The sequence below is a fragment of the Paroedura picta genome, chromosome 6 (genome assembly GCF_049243985.1).
Source record: "Paroedura picta isolate Pp20150507F chromosome 6, Ppicta_v3.0, whole genome shotgun sequence".
In the NCBI taxonomy this organism is placed as follows: Eukaryota; Metazoa; Chordata; class Lepidosauria; order Squamata; family Gekkonidae; genus Paroedura; species Paroedura picta.
This window is the reverse complement of record NC_135374.1, coordinates 43,012,192-43,029,783: the sequence shown is the minus strand read 5'-3', so window position 1 is coordinate 43,029,783 and position 17,592 is coordinate 43,012,192. Positions and strand designations below refer to the sequence as shown.

At 43.1% G+C, this 17,592-nt stretch overlaps 1 protein-coding gene across 2 annotated transcripts in view; it reads right to left on the bottom strand.

Moving 5' to 3' along the window:
- Positions 1–291: 291 nt before the first annotated feature.
- Positions 292–17,592, bottom strand: part of LOC143839796 (T-lymphocyte activation antigen CD80-like) — a 42,198-nt gene continuing 24,897 nt past the window's right edge. For both annotated transcript variants that reach the window (XM_077342304.1, XM_077342305.1), the window contains exons 3-7: positions 9,862–10,197; positions 7,894–8,169; positions 5,872–5,979; positions 3,268–3,416; positions 292–1,643 (exon numbers count right to left, since the gene is read on the bottom strand). In XM_077342304.1, coding sequence (XP_077198419.1) covers positions 3,295–3,416; positions 5,872–5,979; positions 7,894–8,169; positions 9,862–10,197 — 842 coding nt within the window. In that variant the 3' untranslated portion in view covers positions 292–1,643; positions 3,268–3,294. The remainder of the gene's footprint in view (positions 1,644–3,267; positions 3,417–5,871; positions 5,980–7,893; positions 8,170–9,861; positions 10,198–17,592) is intronic.

The following is a 17,592-nucleotide window of genomic DNA, read 5'->3' as shown; positions in this document are numbered from 1 at the left end:
GGTGATACATTAGAATTAATGAGTGTCCTGTAGAAGGTAAAGCTCCACAATCGTTTTGAGTTTTTGAGCTTTTTCTCTTTGATCTGGTACCACATTTTTACTCCTGTCATTTCCACCATCCGTCTTCAGAAGAAGAATTGTTGTTATATCCCACTTTTCACTACCCAGAGGAGTCTCAAAGCATCTTATAATCACTTTCCCTTTCTCTCCCCACAACAGACACCCTGTGAGTTAGATAGTGCTGTTCTCACAGGGCAGTCCTGTCAAGAACTATCAGGACTTTGACTAGCCCAAGGTCACCCAGCTGGAGGTACAGGAAATCAAACCTGACTTGCCGGATTAAAAGCACTCTCTTTTTGAATATATATTTTATTTATTTAGAACAATAGAGAAAACAGAAATAGTACTTACTGTTTTAAAGAAAAAAACAAGATATTCATAGAACATAGATTTAACATCCTATTTTTTTTTTACATTATTTAGAAGTTACAGACCAGACACAGTTAAGATGTACAATCTAAAGGTCAGAGTCCCTCCCCCCCTTTCAACTTTGTTTCTACATTTCAATTTAGTCTAATCTTGGCCTCCATTTTCTCCTGAATTCTAATGTTGATGTGTTGTGTATCAGATTTGCCTATTTTGTCAGTTTAGAAGCTGCCACTCTTAACCACCGCACCAAGCTGCCTGACCACTTTCTTTCCCTATGTTGTCTATCATATTAGTACCATGTTTAATCCAGAGAACACAGTTTAACAGGTGAACTTAAAATTACAGAAATCCTAATGCCTCCCTCCCCGCACTAACATTAATGTCAAAAACTTCCAGCCAATGAGGAAGCAGCATCTCCCATCTACTGGGGCTTGTCTTTATACTTATCCCTTTTGAAGGGACCAGTGCAAATATTATAAAGGCAATAAAGCTAATTTTCTTTTATTGGTTTGGATCCAGCAAAACTTTTGTCTGGCTGGAAAGGGTCCAGATGATTTTCACTTGCTGCAGCAGACCTTAGGATCCAGAGAAGGCAGGGAATATCCTACTCCATTGACAGAACTCCCTTCCCTTACGGAACATCGTGTGCAGGCTCCAACCCATCAGTTCTACCTAAACATAGATGTAAGAAAACTCATGTAAGCTGCATTTAGGGACACTGCCTAGGAGTTTTAAAAAAACCAACCTACATAGCAGGCAATAATATTATCCTAACCAACTTCACAGCTGCACTGGTATATTCCATTTTGCTGTTGATGGCATGGAATGGCTATGAATTATAAGAATATCTCGTCACTTCACTAAAGGCATCCTATCACTGAGGACCTTCCTCTACAATGAGACTAAGGGTTAGCTTAGCGAAGATCAGAGTGGCTTTGGACGAGCTGTAGATCTGCACAGACTCTGCTGATATACCACGGAGAAGATTATAGTATCCAACGCTGGCATCCTCGGGATTCTCGTTTCACACTTTACACAGAAATTTCGCTCGTAGTTGACAATCACCACTGAGTTGCTCCTGTGTGGTGTGTCCGTCCCCCCACCAATCCTTCTGAATCCAGTTGAACATCTTCCTTGCAGCTTCTGTCAGCGAACTCTCAACCCACAAATGAGTCTGCAGAGCAAATGCTGGTGCCCAATACGGAAGAGGGGATCTGAGGACAAAAAAGATTGTGTCCGATACCATGTGGAAAATCATGCATAGGTAACCCACTGTCTTAATGGCTTCAATGTACTAAGTAGCAAAATCCCAGCATAACAAAGGGTGCAAAAAAGCAGCTCCCAGCAAGTGTGTCGCTTGAAACAGTCCGTTATTGTTTGTGGATGAAGGGAAGCACAGGCTGCTGTTTCATGCCTTAAAGCGGAAAGAGCCATCCAAGCCAGAGGATCTGCTCTGGTCAGTGTTGGTGGTACTTCAGGGAAACAGAACTTCACAAGTAGTTTCCAGGTATTCTGTTACAGTTTTAAAGGAGAAGGGAAGGAAGAAAAAGCAATTTATCTTTGCCTAGACCAGTGGTTCTCAACCGCCTTAAGGCCGCAACCCCAACTCCACAATGATCTGGAGGCAGCCGGTGCCATGGCTCCACTGCCACTGGCCACCACCTCCAACCATTCTTGGTGATCCTGCAGAAGGGATCAGGTGACCCCACTTGGGGTCGGGACCCCAAGGTTGAGAACCACTGTCCTAGACACTACATGGATCAGAAGATTTGTGCTGATCAGCTTTTCAGAAAGTTCTCAAGCTCTCTGCTAGTGAGATGGCTTAAAGATAAGCTAACACAATCATCTGTTTGAAATGGCACACTGGGATGTGTGTTTCAGGAGAGGGGCATGGCTCAGTGGTAGAGCATCTGCCGGGTTCATTCCCCAGAACCTCCAATTAAAAAGATCTAGTAGTAGGTGATGTGAAAGACGTCTACCTCGGACCTTGGAGGGCTGTGGTCAGGCTGAGTGATCTTGATGGAGCCTATTCCATATAGGGCAGCTTGTGTGTTAAAAGTATTTCTTGTGCTGGTCATTGTCTGAATTAACTGCACAAAGATCAGCACAAGGGCATGACAAGAAAAGGAATGGATAGTCCTGCTCATAGAACAAACAATTTGAAAAGGAAAGTGGTCTCTTCATACATTATGGAATACACAGATTAGGCCTGGGTTAATTAAAATGTCAAACTAAATGCTCAACATGTGTTGTGGGATCAGGACTAAAGTGCATATGGAAAAAGGGCCTTATTTCCAGTCTGAAAGAGTTGGGGGTGGTTGCCATTGGGGAAACCCACATGTACCCCCAGGTGATATGTGGGGTTCTCCAAATAGTTCTCTCTGGGACTATTTCCAGTATTGAATACAGGATCCCAATCCAACACCATTTGTGCGAACTGAGGAAATTCCAAATTTGGAACTGCCAAATTCATATGTGATTCTGTTACATTAGATATGGGGTGGGATCCCCTTAATGCTGGGAGTTTGCATGTGAGGGGGGAAAGTTGGGAAGAACAAAATGCCTAGGTGTCCAGCACCCAAAAGGGAGCTGTGCACTCTTGTGATGTTCTACTGTCGGCTCCCTCCCAGGAGGCCCTGATATACATACTGATCATATGACAGGGCTCCATGCTACCAGTGGGAACGGCCACTTCAGTTGCTGAAAAGATCCCTTCCCGTCTCAAATCCTGCCCACTTCCGGCTCCACCTCTGAAATTGCCAGGTATTTCCCAGCCCAGAGCTGTAATACCAGTACTCCATTTTGTCAGGAAAACAATGTGCTGGGGGGCAATCTTACCTTCTAAGCCTTGTATGTTCAGAGAGGTTATTTCCCTGATGTCTGGCTGAAGAACTGCAGGGGTGTCAGAGCGGCACCTGTGATGTCTTCCCTTCTTGCCACTGGCTGATGAGATGTGGTGTGGCTGAGGGACTCGTGCCTTTTGCAGCCTAGCGTACAGACAAAGGTGTTTTGGGGGTAAACTTTGAAATGCCAATAGATTCAGCCGAATTGTAGGCAAAATGCTTGATCAACACAGCTTGCAAATATGGCTGGAAAAATGGCAGCTATGGGAACGATCGAAGGATTAAAGATTTTGTTCCGGTATAAATTGTTATTTGCAGGATTTTTAAATCTGACACTGTCATGATTTATCAAATTTAACTTGACCACTTCCCATCATTTCTAAGGCACAACCTCCTATTTAATCATTTCCTTTCCTGTTATGTGTGTTATGTTCCATCTCCATTTATACTCCTTACTGACAGCCCAGCCCTCAGCAGGAATGTGTTAGGAACTGGGTTCATGTTCCTCTCTTGGAAATCCTCCCCCCCCCCCTTCCCACACATACTCATGAAATGTTAATGCAGTTGCTGAGCAGAACTTCTCTTATTCTAGACACAATGTCCATCATGTTTAATGGTCGAGGTGGCAGAGAATCATGCAGATATTGTGAGAGTATGGTGAATAACGCAAAGTCAAGGTGGTGACCGAGATAGAGCAGACTCTCCAGCCTGGTGGAACGAACTGCCAGCATAGATACAGGCCCTTTCGGAGCTGTCAGAGTCCCCCAGGGCCTGTAAAACAGCACCCTTCCACCAAACATATGGCTGCACGTGATGACTTCAATAAATGGGCCCCCCGACCTGCACCCTACCCCCCTCCATTTGAATCTTGGGGACTATAATCTTAATTCGGATTTATTTATTTAACCTTGGGTACTTTTATGATGGAGAGGTTTTGTTTTAAAAAAATATTTTTAGATTTATTTCCCGCCGCTCTCGGCTCTCTGGCTCGTGGTGGGTTACAGGTTAAAAAACCCAATATACTAAAACCCCAAGCACAGTTAAATTATACAACATTAGTAACACCCAATGACAGCAAACCTAGTCTTACCTTAGGAATTTTTAAGTAATTTGTAATGGATTTTATAGAATTTTAGAAAATTTGTATATGATTTTAATGTTGTTTACCACATTGAGGGGGTGGCCTAAAAATCTCAAAAATAAGTAAATACAATAAATAAATGTTTATTACATATCTGTGTAGTGAGTGTTTGTGAATGCTGCACCTGTAACATTTCTGCTCAGGCACAATCCTCTGAGCCAGGATGAAGCAGAAAAACCAAAGCATGACATGGAGCCTAATTTCTAAGTGAGCACAATCTGCCAGATGGGGAGTCCACTTCTTATAAAGTGCGTTACTTAATTTATAGTTTGCAATTGTTGTAACTGCAGTTGCAAACAGAGTCGATTTGCATAGGTTGATAGTTCCGGGGCAGGGGAGGAGTTTAACCGTTTGCAGCAAAAAGAAACAGGAATCCTAAAGACTGCTTTTATTCCAGCACAAATATTTGTAGACTAGATCCCACTTCTTTAGTTGCAATGAATGAATGTCCTTTTTTTTAAACAAAAAATCTCTCCAGTGCTATGTATTATGTTGATAAATCATCCAAACCCTTTTCCTATCATAAACACAGTTTAATTGGCAGCACATAAAATAGAAATAAAGAGAGAATCTTTGAGCAGTGGCAAAGGTACATTTTCTGTATTACTAATGGGAACACACATACTTCAAGGACACAAAGGTTAGAAACCCCCAGAAGGGAAAAACCCACTGGAAAGAAATTCACATTGGTATGGAGAACTGTTCCTTCTCACGGTGGTTTTCTTGTTTACTAAGTGCAGTTGGACTACCACACCATGTGACAAATAGCTTGGCCCCAAGGTGAACATATGGTGCCCATACATATCAGGGATTCAGGTAAAGACTTTGAGATGGACTGACCATAGTCAGACATCCACCAAGTAAAAAAGCAGGGCCCGTAATTGTAGACAATTTCCCCTTTGACAGGTGAGGAGATGCTTTGAAAAATACAATTCAGGAGCACATTGTCTACAGTTATTTATGCATCTTGACTCTAACCAGCTTTTCCTGGCATCTAATCCTCCCTATTTCACTGTATCTGAGGACGCGTGCTTGTAAGGAAAACTTATACCATGAATAAAACTCTGTTGGCCTTAAAGGTGCAACTGGACTCAAATTTTGTTCAGACCAACATGGCTACCCACCTGAATCACCCAGTAGTATGGTCAGTGCAAATGGGCAGGGGGGAAAAGGAAAGGGGAAAGAGGAGTAGAGTTAGAAAAGGAAAAAGGAGGTTCCAGGGGAAGGTAGTGAATGAATAAATGTCATTAGTTCGTTGCCTTCCATCTCGTTTGTTTTGTTTCTCAGGCAAATCAAATAATTTTTATTTCTTTGTTTCACTTATTTGCTGGGAAATGCATACACATCTCCTGTGGGCAGGGATATAGGACATTTTCTCTGACATATTTTTGATTCAATTGAGTTGAGGAGCATCTAACAGCTTCTCAGCATACTGGTCACAAAGGCATCTGTACTTACATTGGATGTTTGCCAGTGCTACCACAACTCCAATACAGACAATGACACTTGGCACAATCGCAATCCAGTGAAGCAGAGGTTTTTCCACAGGACACTCCTTTGGTATTGCTGAAAGAAAAGAATAGAAGATGGTAATGAAGAACCCAGTCCCACAAAAAGGAAGGGGTCCCATCATGAGTGGGCCCAGTACGTCTATTGCCCAGAAACATAATATGTTGCCTGCCTCTTACCTATGTTTGAAAACTGCTTAGCTGTTGACAACCATCACCTCCTTATCACTGCCCATTCTCACATTTTGGCTAATCAGTAGGAATTGTTCTCTTGAACAGCAGCCGCTGGTCCTTTTCCTTGGTGCTGCTGCTCTCATTCTCTCACTAAGAGAATGAATGGATGGGTGAGCAAGAAATTAGCCACTAATGAGGAGATTCTGGAAGAACAGTCTCTGAATGCTGCTCCAGAAAGAAAGAGGACAGGTACTGAAGCAGAGCAGCTCCTCACAGCTACTACCAGTGGGCGGAGAAGTGAGCAGCAGCAGCAGCAGCAGCAACAGACTAGGAGGTGCTCTGATGACTCAGAAGCTCTGTGAGGAAACCTATCCCTAATATCTACTCTGTTCATCATGATGACTATTCTATTCCCCGTAATTTAAAAAATTCTCTTAATCTTCTAAATATGAAAATTGCTTTCTGATTTTCTAGTGGTGAAAGAATGAATACCTTGTTCTAAGCCAAGGAGAACATATCTCTGCTATACTTGGGGGGGGGGGGATTATGCAAATTACCCAAATAATTTAGTTTTGTAAACATTTATCTTTGCTTCAGTTCAATATTGACAATTCCTATGTTTTGCTAGCATTTCCCTGTTAATATCACTTTATTATGCTAATAAAACTTTTATTATGCTAAGCACGGTCACCACTCACCCATTGCCCATGGTTTGCTGCTGAGGGAGGATCTCATGTTCCCTGGAAGGTGTGCCAGGATTAAAAGGAGGAGCTATGGACCCAGCAGCCCCTGCACACAGGCAGCCGTGGGCATGCAGGAGGTATGATGGAGGAGGTCAGACAGGACCCCTTTCCTTTAAAGGGGGCTGCACTGAGGTCAGCAGCCTCTTTTCCTGCCCTTCCCAACCAGTGAGGAAGCTTCCTTCCCAGCTCACCCTTTCTTTATGTTTTTGTTATATTGTTGTGTGGTTGTTCATTTATCATTTTCGTCACAGCTGGTGATTTTGGGCAACTGGGTGGATCCTTTTCTGGGGGAAGGCCAAGCCTGAGTGCCAGCCCCGCCTAGTTGAGGGGGTCTCTAAAAGAGGCTGTGTGGATGCGTAACTGATGCATTTCCGGGTGGCAAGGGAACCCAACAGAAGCTGATGCCCACCAGGTTCTCAAACTGCATGCTGTCTCCCATTGGCACAGCAGATCAGGGGGCCTACAGACCAGGCAAGTGTGCTGGATCTCCTTGGTTGCAGACTGCTGACCAGGGGTGCTGCCTAGTGGTTGGCTGATGGCAAGAGAGCAGGATCCACCCTTCTGGTGCCCATGCTCTGTCTCCTAAATAAAGCTGTAGCCAGTTGATGCCAAAAGCAGTTGAACAGTGTGTGAGTCTTCCTAGGGTCATGGGAACATGTCCTCCCTGCCAGGCAATAAGATTATTGTTATTGTCCCATTTATAGCATTTTTAATAGTACACTGGCATCACAAAGCTTATTATTTACACAGAAATGATACACTTCATTAATGGCTTTATCTTTTTGTACTTGCTGCTCCCTTGTCTGCTGTAATTTTTATAATTGTATAGATCTGTACCACAGAACTAATTTGTATACAGTTTTATATTTCGGATGCCATTAAAGGTCTTGTATTGTATCATAAAATAATTTTCATGGCACTAATCCAAAAAGAAAGCTCCCTTGCAAGTGAAGATATTGCATTTAAAACTCTGTATGAAAGACATATGCACGTTCTTTAAATGTTCCGACATCACTACATTCTACAAAAGACACCAAAGATTGAGGGAAACTTACTGTAATTGTAGCTGGTGGATGTTTGGAAACCAGGAGAAGAAACTGAGCACAGAAAAACTACATCTTCAGTCACATTGTGCTGAAAATTGCTGGTAATATTGAAGAGCTGTGTTTGATTGTCTGATGTGGAAATAGGGTCCCATTCCACTTTGTTATTATTGAGGAGCCCTGTCATGGTAGGCTTTGGATACCCCCCATGAGAAGAACATGTCAGTATCAATAACGTTGAGCCACAGGCAGGTGGATCCATCTCTATGACAGGCTTGCTGAACTCAGCTACAGAAAAAAAAATCAATACTTCAATAGCACTTCTTTCTGAATGATGTTAAGCAATGCTAAGTGATGTTAAGCCTCACCAAAATTCAGGACTTGCACAGGGAAAGCACCTTCAGTTTCAAAATAGCACACTCAAGAGGGTTTCCCATCTATACACTGCTGTTTTACCAAGGATTCCACGATACTTGCTCTAGTTTCCTAATTAAATTCTGGACCTGTAGTGCCTTTTCCATTCACACTCCATTTTGGCTAAACCATTTTCTATCCAAGTAACAGAGATCCATTGTAGCAAAAAAGGTTCAGAAAGTTACCCAAGTAAAGGGTTAGGGATTGTGGTCTATACTAGCGATCCCCAACCTGTGGGCTGCGGACCACATGTGGTCCTTCAACTAATTGGAGGTGGGCCCCGAAGGACCCCTTCCCCCCCCCCGGCCCTTTACTTCATCCCCCCCCCCAGCCCTTTACAACACACTTCATTGTTGTGGCGTGTCTGTATCTTATTTTGAAGGGATGTTTAAACATTACCATAGTGATCAGAGAGCGTTAGGGCAGTGGTTGAGAGTAGAGGAGTAAACTACCCCCCCCCCACCGGGCCTCAGTAAAAGGCGTTGAGTGGTCCCCGGTGAGTGGTCCCCGGCATTGAGTGGTCCCCAGTGATAAAAAGGTTGGGGACCACTGGTCTATACTATAGTGCATAGTCTCCACTGTCTGTTGTTGCTATATAAACAATTTAGCATCATTTAACGTGCCATGTTAATATTTATGCTTTGTTTCAGTTTCGTTCAGATTTCTGGTTGGTTCCAGTTTTCTAAAGTTCCGTAGCCTATTGTATTGTTTATTGGATGTCCTGGCCTGTTGATTGTATTGACCTTGTGTAATCCACCTTGAGTCACAGTAAGAAAGGTGGTCTATAAATAACTTAAACAAATAAATAACTTAAATAAATACACACACACGCACACCTGGTAAGAGGATTGTTTCAAACTGGGGCAATTTTCCACAAGTATGTTATTGCTGAGTAGAACAAAAACAATTTGCTCCCCTGAGACTTCTGCAGTTCCCAGTAATGTTACAGCACAAGTCATTCCCCAAATTAGCCAACATATAATGAGCAAAATCCATTACAAATCACTCCTGCACTTGCTTGCAAGGCTCTGGTTTATTTCATTATGACTTATGCAAGAGAAGCTCTTGGAAGATTATAGTCGTACACTGCCTTTCTTTCCGCATGCAACTTTGCATTGCATGTATAGGGTCCCTCAGTTTCCAATCAGAACTGTTCAGGACAGGCAAACTTAACTCATCATCTTGTGCCTGTACCAACCAGATGCTGGGACTCCACTGCCATGTCTGAAGACCCAGAGTGACTCCTGAACTCCCTCCCTCTTCCCACATTCTGTCCTCCTCAGGGGAGGGCTCTCAGATCTCTAGGAACTGCCCAAGCTGCAGTTGGCCCCCCTGAATCGAATACTGTCTCAGATGACTCTTAATCCAACACTAGATTTCAAATTATTCTTTAAGCTGTGTGCCCAAAATGGGGAAAGTTTTACATTTTATTTATTTATTAAGTTGGCAGGCAGACAGTTGACTCTCAAATCTATATACTAACACTGTGACTAAGCAAATTAACAGGAATGGACAATTAAATGTTGCTACAGTTTTAAAGATACTGTGCTACTAGACATCACTTACCCATCACAGTTAAAGATAACGTAGTAAGGGATACGCGTGAGGTATTTTTCAATATGATGCATTTGTATTTGCCTTCATCTGACACTTTCACTGGGGCAATCCAAAGTGTAAAATTCTGCTGATCCATCGTGGTTCTGTTCATGTATTTTGCATCATTTTTTAATTTGTTGCCTTTCCAGTAAGCAAATACTACCAGATCTTCATGACCAGAACCAACATCTTTTTGCCAGTACACATTGTAGTGCTTTAGGGAAGTGTCTAAATGTATGTTATTATCACAAGGGAGTGTGGCCACCTCCCTTACTTTGGCTTTCACTGTTGTCATCTGGGCCATGCCTGAGGAGGAAAACAAAGAAAATATAATAGCAAGTTACAGTTACTTAAAGTCTTCCTTCACTTTTTTATATTGGGGGCAGGAGCATATACTTCTCAGGTTCTCAGGATGGGGCACAGAGCTGAATTGGTTCAGACCCACACTTAGTATATTAAATTAAGTTATATTAAATTATACAATCAATTAATAATGTGATTTTTAAAATATATTTTTTACCCATAACAATCTGAATCACAGTTTAAAAAGAGGGTTCTGTAAGAGAAGAAAGATATAATAAACTCCTTCACTGAATGTTTATAAATATTTCATATTTCATATAAATATTTCATTTCTCCTCTCTATTTTCCTCAAAACTATTCTGTTAAGTTGGTCACGCTGAGAGTGACTGACTCAAGGTGCTTTGTGGCCAAGTGGAGATTTGAATGCTGGTCCTCCCAGTCTTACACCAACACTAACACAAGGTGTGCCACGGGAGCTCCTGAGGAGTGCTGTGGCATGGGGGAGATTGACTTTTTAAATTATTATTATTATTATTATTATTATTATTATTATTATTATTATTATTATTATTATTATTATTTTAATTTAAGAGTTTCTACCATACATGGGCAGGTCAACCTGCTCCCCCTCCCAAAGTGGCCAATGATGGACCTGGGGAGATGGGAAGGGGAGGAGACCTGGCCATTCAAAATGGCCAGCTGAGGATCCTCTCCCTTTGAGTCAACCTGTCTCGGTGGTAGCTCGATAAGCAAAGTGAGTATTTTGGTTTTAACTCCGGGAATGGGATTGCAGGGGGTGGCAGAGGGGCTGAACGCTAGGCTGCAGAAGGCCTTTGGTGAGCTCTGGGGATTGAGGGGCAGCAGAGGAGACTGGATCAGTTCAGTGCATAGTTGTAGCCCAGTGCTGGCCTAGTTAGGCCCTTGACAAGCTCCAGTGCTTGAGGGGAGCAGAAGAGGGGCCTGGCTGGTAATATCATGGCATATGACATTTCTGAATTACATGTCACTTCTGGGGGCAGCAACAGTGGGGCATGGTCAACCAACATCAATTCTGGTGTAGCTACAACACTGACATACAGGACCCTCAGTATGAATCTCACATCTCAGAATCCACAGTAAATACTGGTTTCTCACATACTGTGACTGAAAATACGGGGGCATTTGTTTGGTTGAAATAGCATCCAGAACAACAGAATCACCTCACTCACTTCCCATATTTTGGGAACCAGCTCTATCTCTCCCCACCATGATGTACAGATGCACAGAAACAACAACAGAATAAAGAATAAAGAGAGAAATTCCTATCTCTTCCACTTCCTTTTCTCTAAAGCTGCAAGTCCCAGGAAACCAAAAACTTAACTTCTAGTATGTTGATAGTAGGGACTTCCAAAGATCCCAAGGAAAAAATAAAGTTAGGCAGTAGAGGGGTACTCCTGCATGGCAAGTAAATGTACCAAAGTCCCAGAGAAAGCAAAGTTGGAATCAACAGCCTCTGTGCTGGTGGAGCAGCAATAGTTAAAGGATTCAGCATAAAATAATTTCATAAAGTCCAGGAATTCAAGATGAGTCCATGATGAGAACCCATGGATTTTAGAGTAATTAGAATTTGCACCAAAGAAGACTTGGGCCTTTTATGCATGTACTACTTACTTTTGATTTTCAAGTCTAGTTGGCAGGGTTTTGCTCCGGATGCTATGCATGAACTTCACACCTTTTGTTCTCTCTGATTTTTCTCTTAAAAAATGGTAATGGGGGAAATTGCCACTAAACCACCCAGAAAACACGGGGAGACAGCAATCGAAAAGGGAACTGAGCACTGACGGAAGGAAAATAAATGCAGAACAAAAAAGAAAACCTGACGGACATGGAAGGGAAAACATGAGAAAATTTCAGTCCATAAAAGGCCTTGTATTTGATGAAAATACTTTGATAGATCAAGGGATATGCCTGATTTTGCAAGCTTTCCCCTTCTCCAGAGCAAGGCATAATGTGGCTGCCAAGGCAAATTTAGCCAGACGGAATCAGGGCAGACAGCACATAGTTAGCTCTTGGTAACACTCCCTCATAACCACAGCTTAAGTTGGGTTGAGAAATCATAACCTGACTCGTGGAAGCTTCCATGCAGATTTAATCATCTGTACAATGTGCAGCCTTTGTAGAATTTTCTGGGCTTTTGGGGCACACTTATAACAGAAGTGGTGTATGCACTGGGACTCTGACACACCTTGGAGAAGTCTAGTGTGATACAATTAAATCCAGTTGGCCCACTGTTTTGTTGTTGTTGTTTAGCTTGGGATCCACCAATACTTCTGAAATTTTCACAGAAACCCACCCACAAAATCCATGGAATAATTTCACCAGTACCTAACCACATTAACAGGAAATCAAAAGATCAAGAATGTGGGCGTTGTTACGTCAGTGAGATGTCCCATTGTGACTTGCCTTAGTGGTTTACAACCTAATATCTGTGCTGGCCAGAAAAGAGGAACAAAAACCTCCTGGAGGCATGCACACAAACATATGGGAAATTTTTGCTAGTGTCATACCTATCTCTGCATGGCAGATCAGCCATGAAACTGCAACCTGAATGTGCTTACAGCACGAAACAGCCACAGTCAAAGGGGAATTATGCAGCCCACAGACATTGGCAGGTTCACTTTCATTCATTTTGAGGGTGGGCTGCAAAACAACAAATGGAAATGTACTTTGGTTTAGAGTATATATATTACCACTCAGATCTGTGAGAGACATCTGTCATTGTAACCACTAATGCTGAGGAACTTGAAGCAGTGGAGCGCAAAAGGTGAACTTTTTATGTTTTAAAAGCTTCCTTCAAATAAGGCAGATCCCTGGGCACTGCTTGAAATGGCTCACCAAATGCTTGTTACTAATATTGGGGACTGTGGTTTCTGTGGATTCACAAGATGATGCAAAAATACAGTTTACACAGACCACCACTGGACATTGTGCTGGTAAAGTATGAAGATAATAGTTTGCAGGAAAGATAAACCCTCTGTTTAAAAATTATCCCCCATGGCCAGTTATTCCTCCCCTCCTTTGAAAAGGTAAGCTATGCAGCTGAGGAAAGAGGAAGGGACTAGAGAAATGCATATCAGTTCATTTTGCAAACATTTGCGAACTCATGCAACTGCCTGTTGATAGGAGTGTCCACAAAGATGTAAAAGGTTTCCAGGAGGACACAGAGGTCCATTCCGCGTGACTTCAATGTTGCAAAAGGCTTGCAAATACTACTAATTTGCAGTTCCGCATGACATCGAACACAATCTGCCACACTCCTGAAACAGTCCTGCGAAAAGCTATTCATTGTAGCGCTTAAAGGGAAATCCAGAAAAGTGGATTCACCTCCGAAAAGCGCTACACTCCTGCAAACAATCTGCAACAGTAGCGAAAAAGACCTGTGCGTTCCCATTGTTGCAGTTCCAGGAAAGTCCCTCCCCCTGGCTCTCTCCTCCGAACTTCCGGCGAAGCGATCGCCATTTTTTTTTCTCAGAGCGAGCAGAAAGCAACGAACTGGCGAGCCTTCATTCACCCAGTGAGGCTTCTCTGGCTACAGTCCCTACACAGAAGTGCTTTAAAGCTTCCCTAAGTCCCCAAGCACAACACAGCCCCGTTTGCAAGTTCCTGTGCAGGGGGGGGGGGGATTTTTCTTTTCACTCAGGGGAGCGTGGTAATGATGAATCGCCAGCTCACACGCCAGCTGCCAGCTAGATGGGTCTCTACGTTAGGAGGAATCAAGGCATATTCGTTGCAATGTAAGTTTTTCTTTTTTAAAAAAACCCTGTTCTTAAAGGGAAAGGGGCTTTTCAGGAGCATGATAACAGCCACCCATTGGCTGTTCGCTTGATTGACGGTCAGGGGCGGGACAAGGCACAGAAAAAATCGCTTTCTGTATAGCGATTTTTGCGAGACCGGAAACCTGTGGGAAACGATTGAAACGCTACTGGATTCCACTACAAAGGTAGGTATGTGTAACACCGAGATTGCATTATTAAAAATAGCGTTTCCGCTTTCAGAAACTAATTGGCAACATCGGTCCTTGTGCGGAATGGGCCAGATTATTTGCTCAGCACTGACTAAAACAACAATCTGAGGCATTCTAGCAAACTAGCAAGGAGCTATTGCTGGGGGCCGAACTAGACATGGCAAGATAGTGATTTAAAAATGTTGCAAGGGCTGCAGTGGGCAGAATGAAGCACTCTTGTTGCTCCCCTCCCCACACCTTTTCAACTGCTCAAAGTTTTCTCCCCCACAACATGCTGGCAATCAAAAAGGCTGACAGGGGTACGGCAATAAAAAAAAATTCAATAATAAATGTTCCTCATCCTGCCATGCTGCAGGCCTGATCAGAATTGGGCACTTGCAGCATTTTTAAATCACCCATTTAGGCTTTAAAAGCTCATGTTGGACATGAGCAAGCATTGAGTCCAGTTTGGCCCTGCGTAGGGCTGACAAGCCCTATTTGGGGCAGAGGATTCCTTGCTGCCCTCCTTTTACTCACCACCACTGAGCAGCAGTGGGAGAAGAATGAATGAATGAATGAATGAATGAATGAAAGTGATGTCATAGAGCTTCCAGCAGTTCCTACAGCTACTTATGTCACTCATTTTTTTGTGACCAGAAGTGACATGAAGTGGCAGCAAGCTTTCCTGTCCACAGCTCTCCTGTTACCTGGCAGCCTTAGGGCCCCTGCGACTCTCCTTCCAAGAGAGAAAAGGGAGCAATTGCTCTCTCTTCTCCTGCCATTTAGACTGTGTTGAACAAGAGGCTGAACAATTAAGGCTGCTTCACCCATTATGAAGCAGAAAATACTTTTGCCATTGCATGCACACAAAACAAAGGACTGCTGCCAACAGCAGTTCTCCGCCTTGCCTGTGAGGTACCTGGAAAGAAATCATCCATCCATATTATCAAAGGAAAGCCTTTCAGGTAGTGATCTTTATCATAACGCTAAAGAATGGCAACCTTCTATCCCTGACCTTGGAGAAAGGAGATCATCCATTGTAAGACAGTCCTCCATATCCCCATGTCAGCAAGGTTGTGAGTTAGCAGCTCATGATCTACTCTGTCAAATGCCATGGTAGGATCTAGCAATACCAGTAGTGCTGACCCACATCAGTCCAGTTGTCTCCAGAGGTCATCTGGGTCAGAAGCTGAACTGGAAAAGGTCCAAATCCAAACTTTATCCAGATATGCCTTCAATTGCTCCGCAACCACCTGCTCAACCACCTTTGAAAGAAATGCTAGGTACAAGACAGGTTGTTAGCTGACAGGGTCCTGCAGATCCAAAGATTCTTTTTCAATAGGGGCCAAATCTCTGCCTATTCAGGAAGGTCTGTGATAGGAGGGACTTACTGGTTTTATCCTGGAGAGGCCTCCCAGTTTCTTAGATAAACGTATATGTGCTGATAAGATGCACGTAAGTTTCCCCTATACAGCAAATAGTTCTTTCAGGTCTGGAAAACAGCATAGGTAAATCCTGTTTCCTCTACCACACCTGTGAATTAAATTCCCAGAAGAACTGATCTGATCAACCAGAAAACATGGGACTTTGAAATGTAGAATGAGGCCTTAAATCCTTAATTCATGCAGGTGGGGTACCAGATTAATCCAAAACCAAAAAAGAACAATCCATTTGTAATTTTTGGTTTATGACAAGGCAGTCCTGAATAAGGAAGGAGCATAAAAGAAACCGGACAGCTGTGTCCAGCAAGCTATATGTAAGGCGTTTTTGTTTGTTTGTTTGTTTGTTTGTTTGTTTTGGGGGGTCAAGAACACTTTAACTGAGCACAAGACACTGGGAAATTTTCCAGCACAAACTCAGTTGAAATGAATCAGAGCTCTGCAAAGGTATTTTTGTGATATTTCCATTCACCTCAATAGAACTTTTGCAGGAAATCTTCCAGACTAGATTGTGCACATTATATACCCAATATACTTGGATAAATTATATTTCAGGTAGAATATGATGACAAATAGTGGAACAGCTTTCCTTCCCCCCAGATTTTATTATTTTGTAAGATTAATATGTAAAGAAAAAATATGCAAGTAAAAATCCCAAAGGTGATAGAACATGCCATGTATGTGTGGTGTGTGTGTGTAACACCATTTTTTCCCTTTTGTTTCTAGCTCAAAGGATATCTGATGCTCAACAATATTGATTATTATAGCAACATAAGAACCCTTCTAGATTACATCGCACTAGATAAGGATCCACTACCTGCATTCTACATTTACCAGAAGTAAGGTATAATGTCAATTAGCGGCCACAATTAAGTGTGACCGCCATTGACGCCACCGCATCACCCATCAGGAGTGATGTCTTGGTGGTGACGCACTCCACTGTGGCTGGACGGCATGTAAGGAGGGCGGGGCGCTGGCCTATTTAAGGCCCTGCATTTACTCTCCCATCCTCTCTGTGTTGGCGCCGTCTGGACAGCTACCTCCCTCCCCCTTTAGGTTTATTGTTTTGTTGTTAGCTTTGTTATTGGTTTAAACTTTGTCAGAGCTGCTGGTTATGCCTGGTTATGAGCCTGTTGGCAGGGATTCCTGTCTGCACACGGGAATCCCTGAGGCTTGGGGGGGGGGGGCTCCCAAATGAGACCAGCAGGAGGCCACGGGCCTGTGGCCAGGTGGCTGGGGTTACCAGTGGAGGCAGACTCCCGTTAGTCCCCATCAAGTCACCTCCCAGAGCATGATACCATGATGTGTGGCTACCTGCTCTCCCAGCTAGGAGCAAGGTGAGAACCCTCAGCATCATGGATCACAACAGCATGCAGCCTCACGGCTGAGGGGATCAGACTCAGGCATTGGGCCAACCCAACAGGCATTGGACCAGGCATTGGGCCAACCCTCTCTTGAGGGTTAAAATAAAGGCTGTGGCCATTTTCTTTGCCAAATGCAGAGAGTCCTGTCTTCTTGGGCTAGTTGCCACCTGCAAGTCAATAATGTTCTCAAACTATTGCCTCTCCCCCAAGCATCTGGGGCTGTTAATGTAGAGGCAATGGAGTAATCGTGGTATAACTCAGTCAGGGTATAACTCAGAAGCTGAAGGTTTAAGGTTCAATCACCAGGTAATCAGTCTCTGATAACAAGTGCTAGGAAAGTCCTTTCTTTCATGGAGGTCTTCTGCCAGTGTAGAAAATATATCATAATTCGCATTATAATAATTTGCTTTCTAGATTTTCAGGTGTACCAGTTCGAGCTTCATGTTTTTTTCTGACTATGGAAGATACAGTTAGCCATCAGGCCCAACAGCCCCTGAAAGGTCTATCTTCTATGATTTCCCCTTTTTATTTCCCTTTATAGGGCAGTGGCCATCCCCACTGTTTTCTAGCATAAATCCACAAGTCCATTACATGTTATACAAGCAGTACTTTG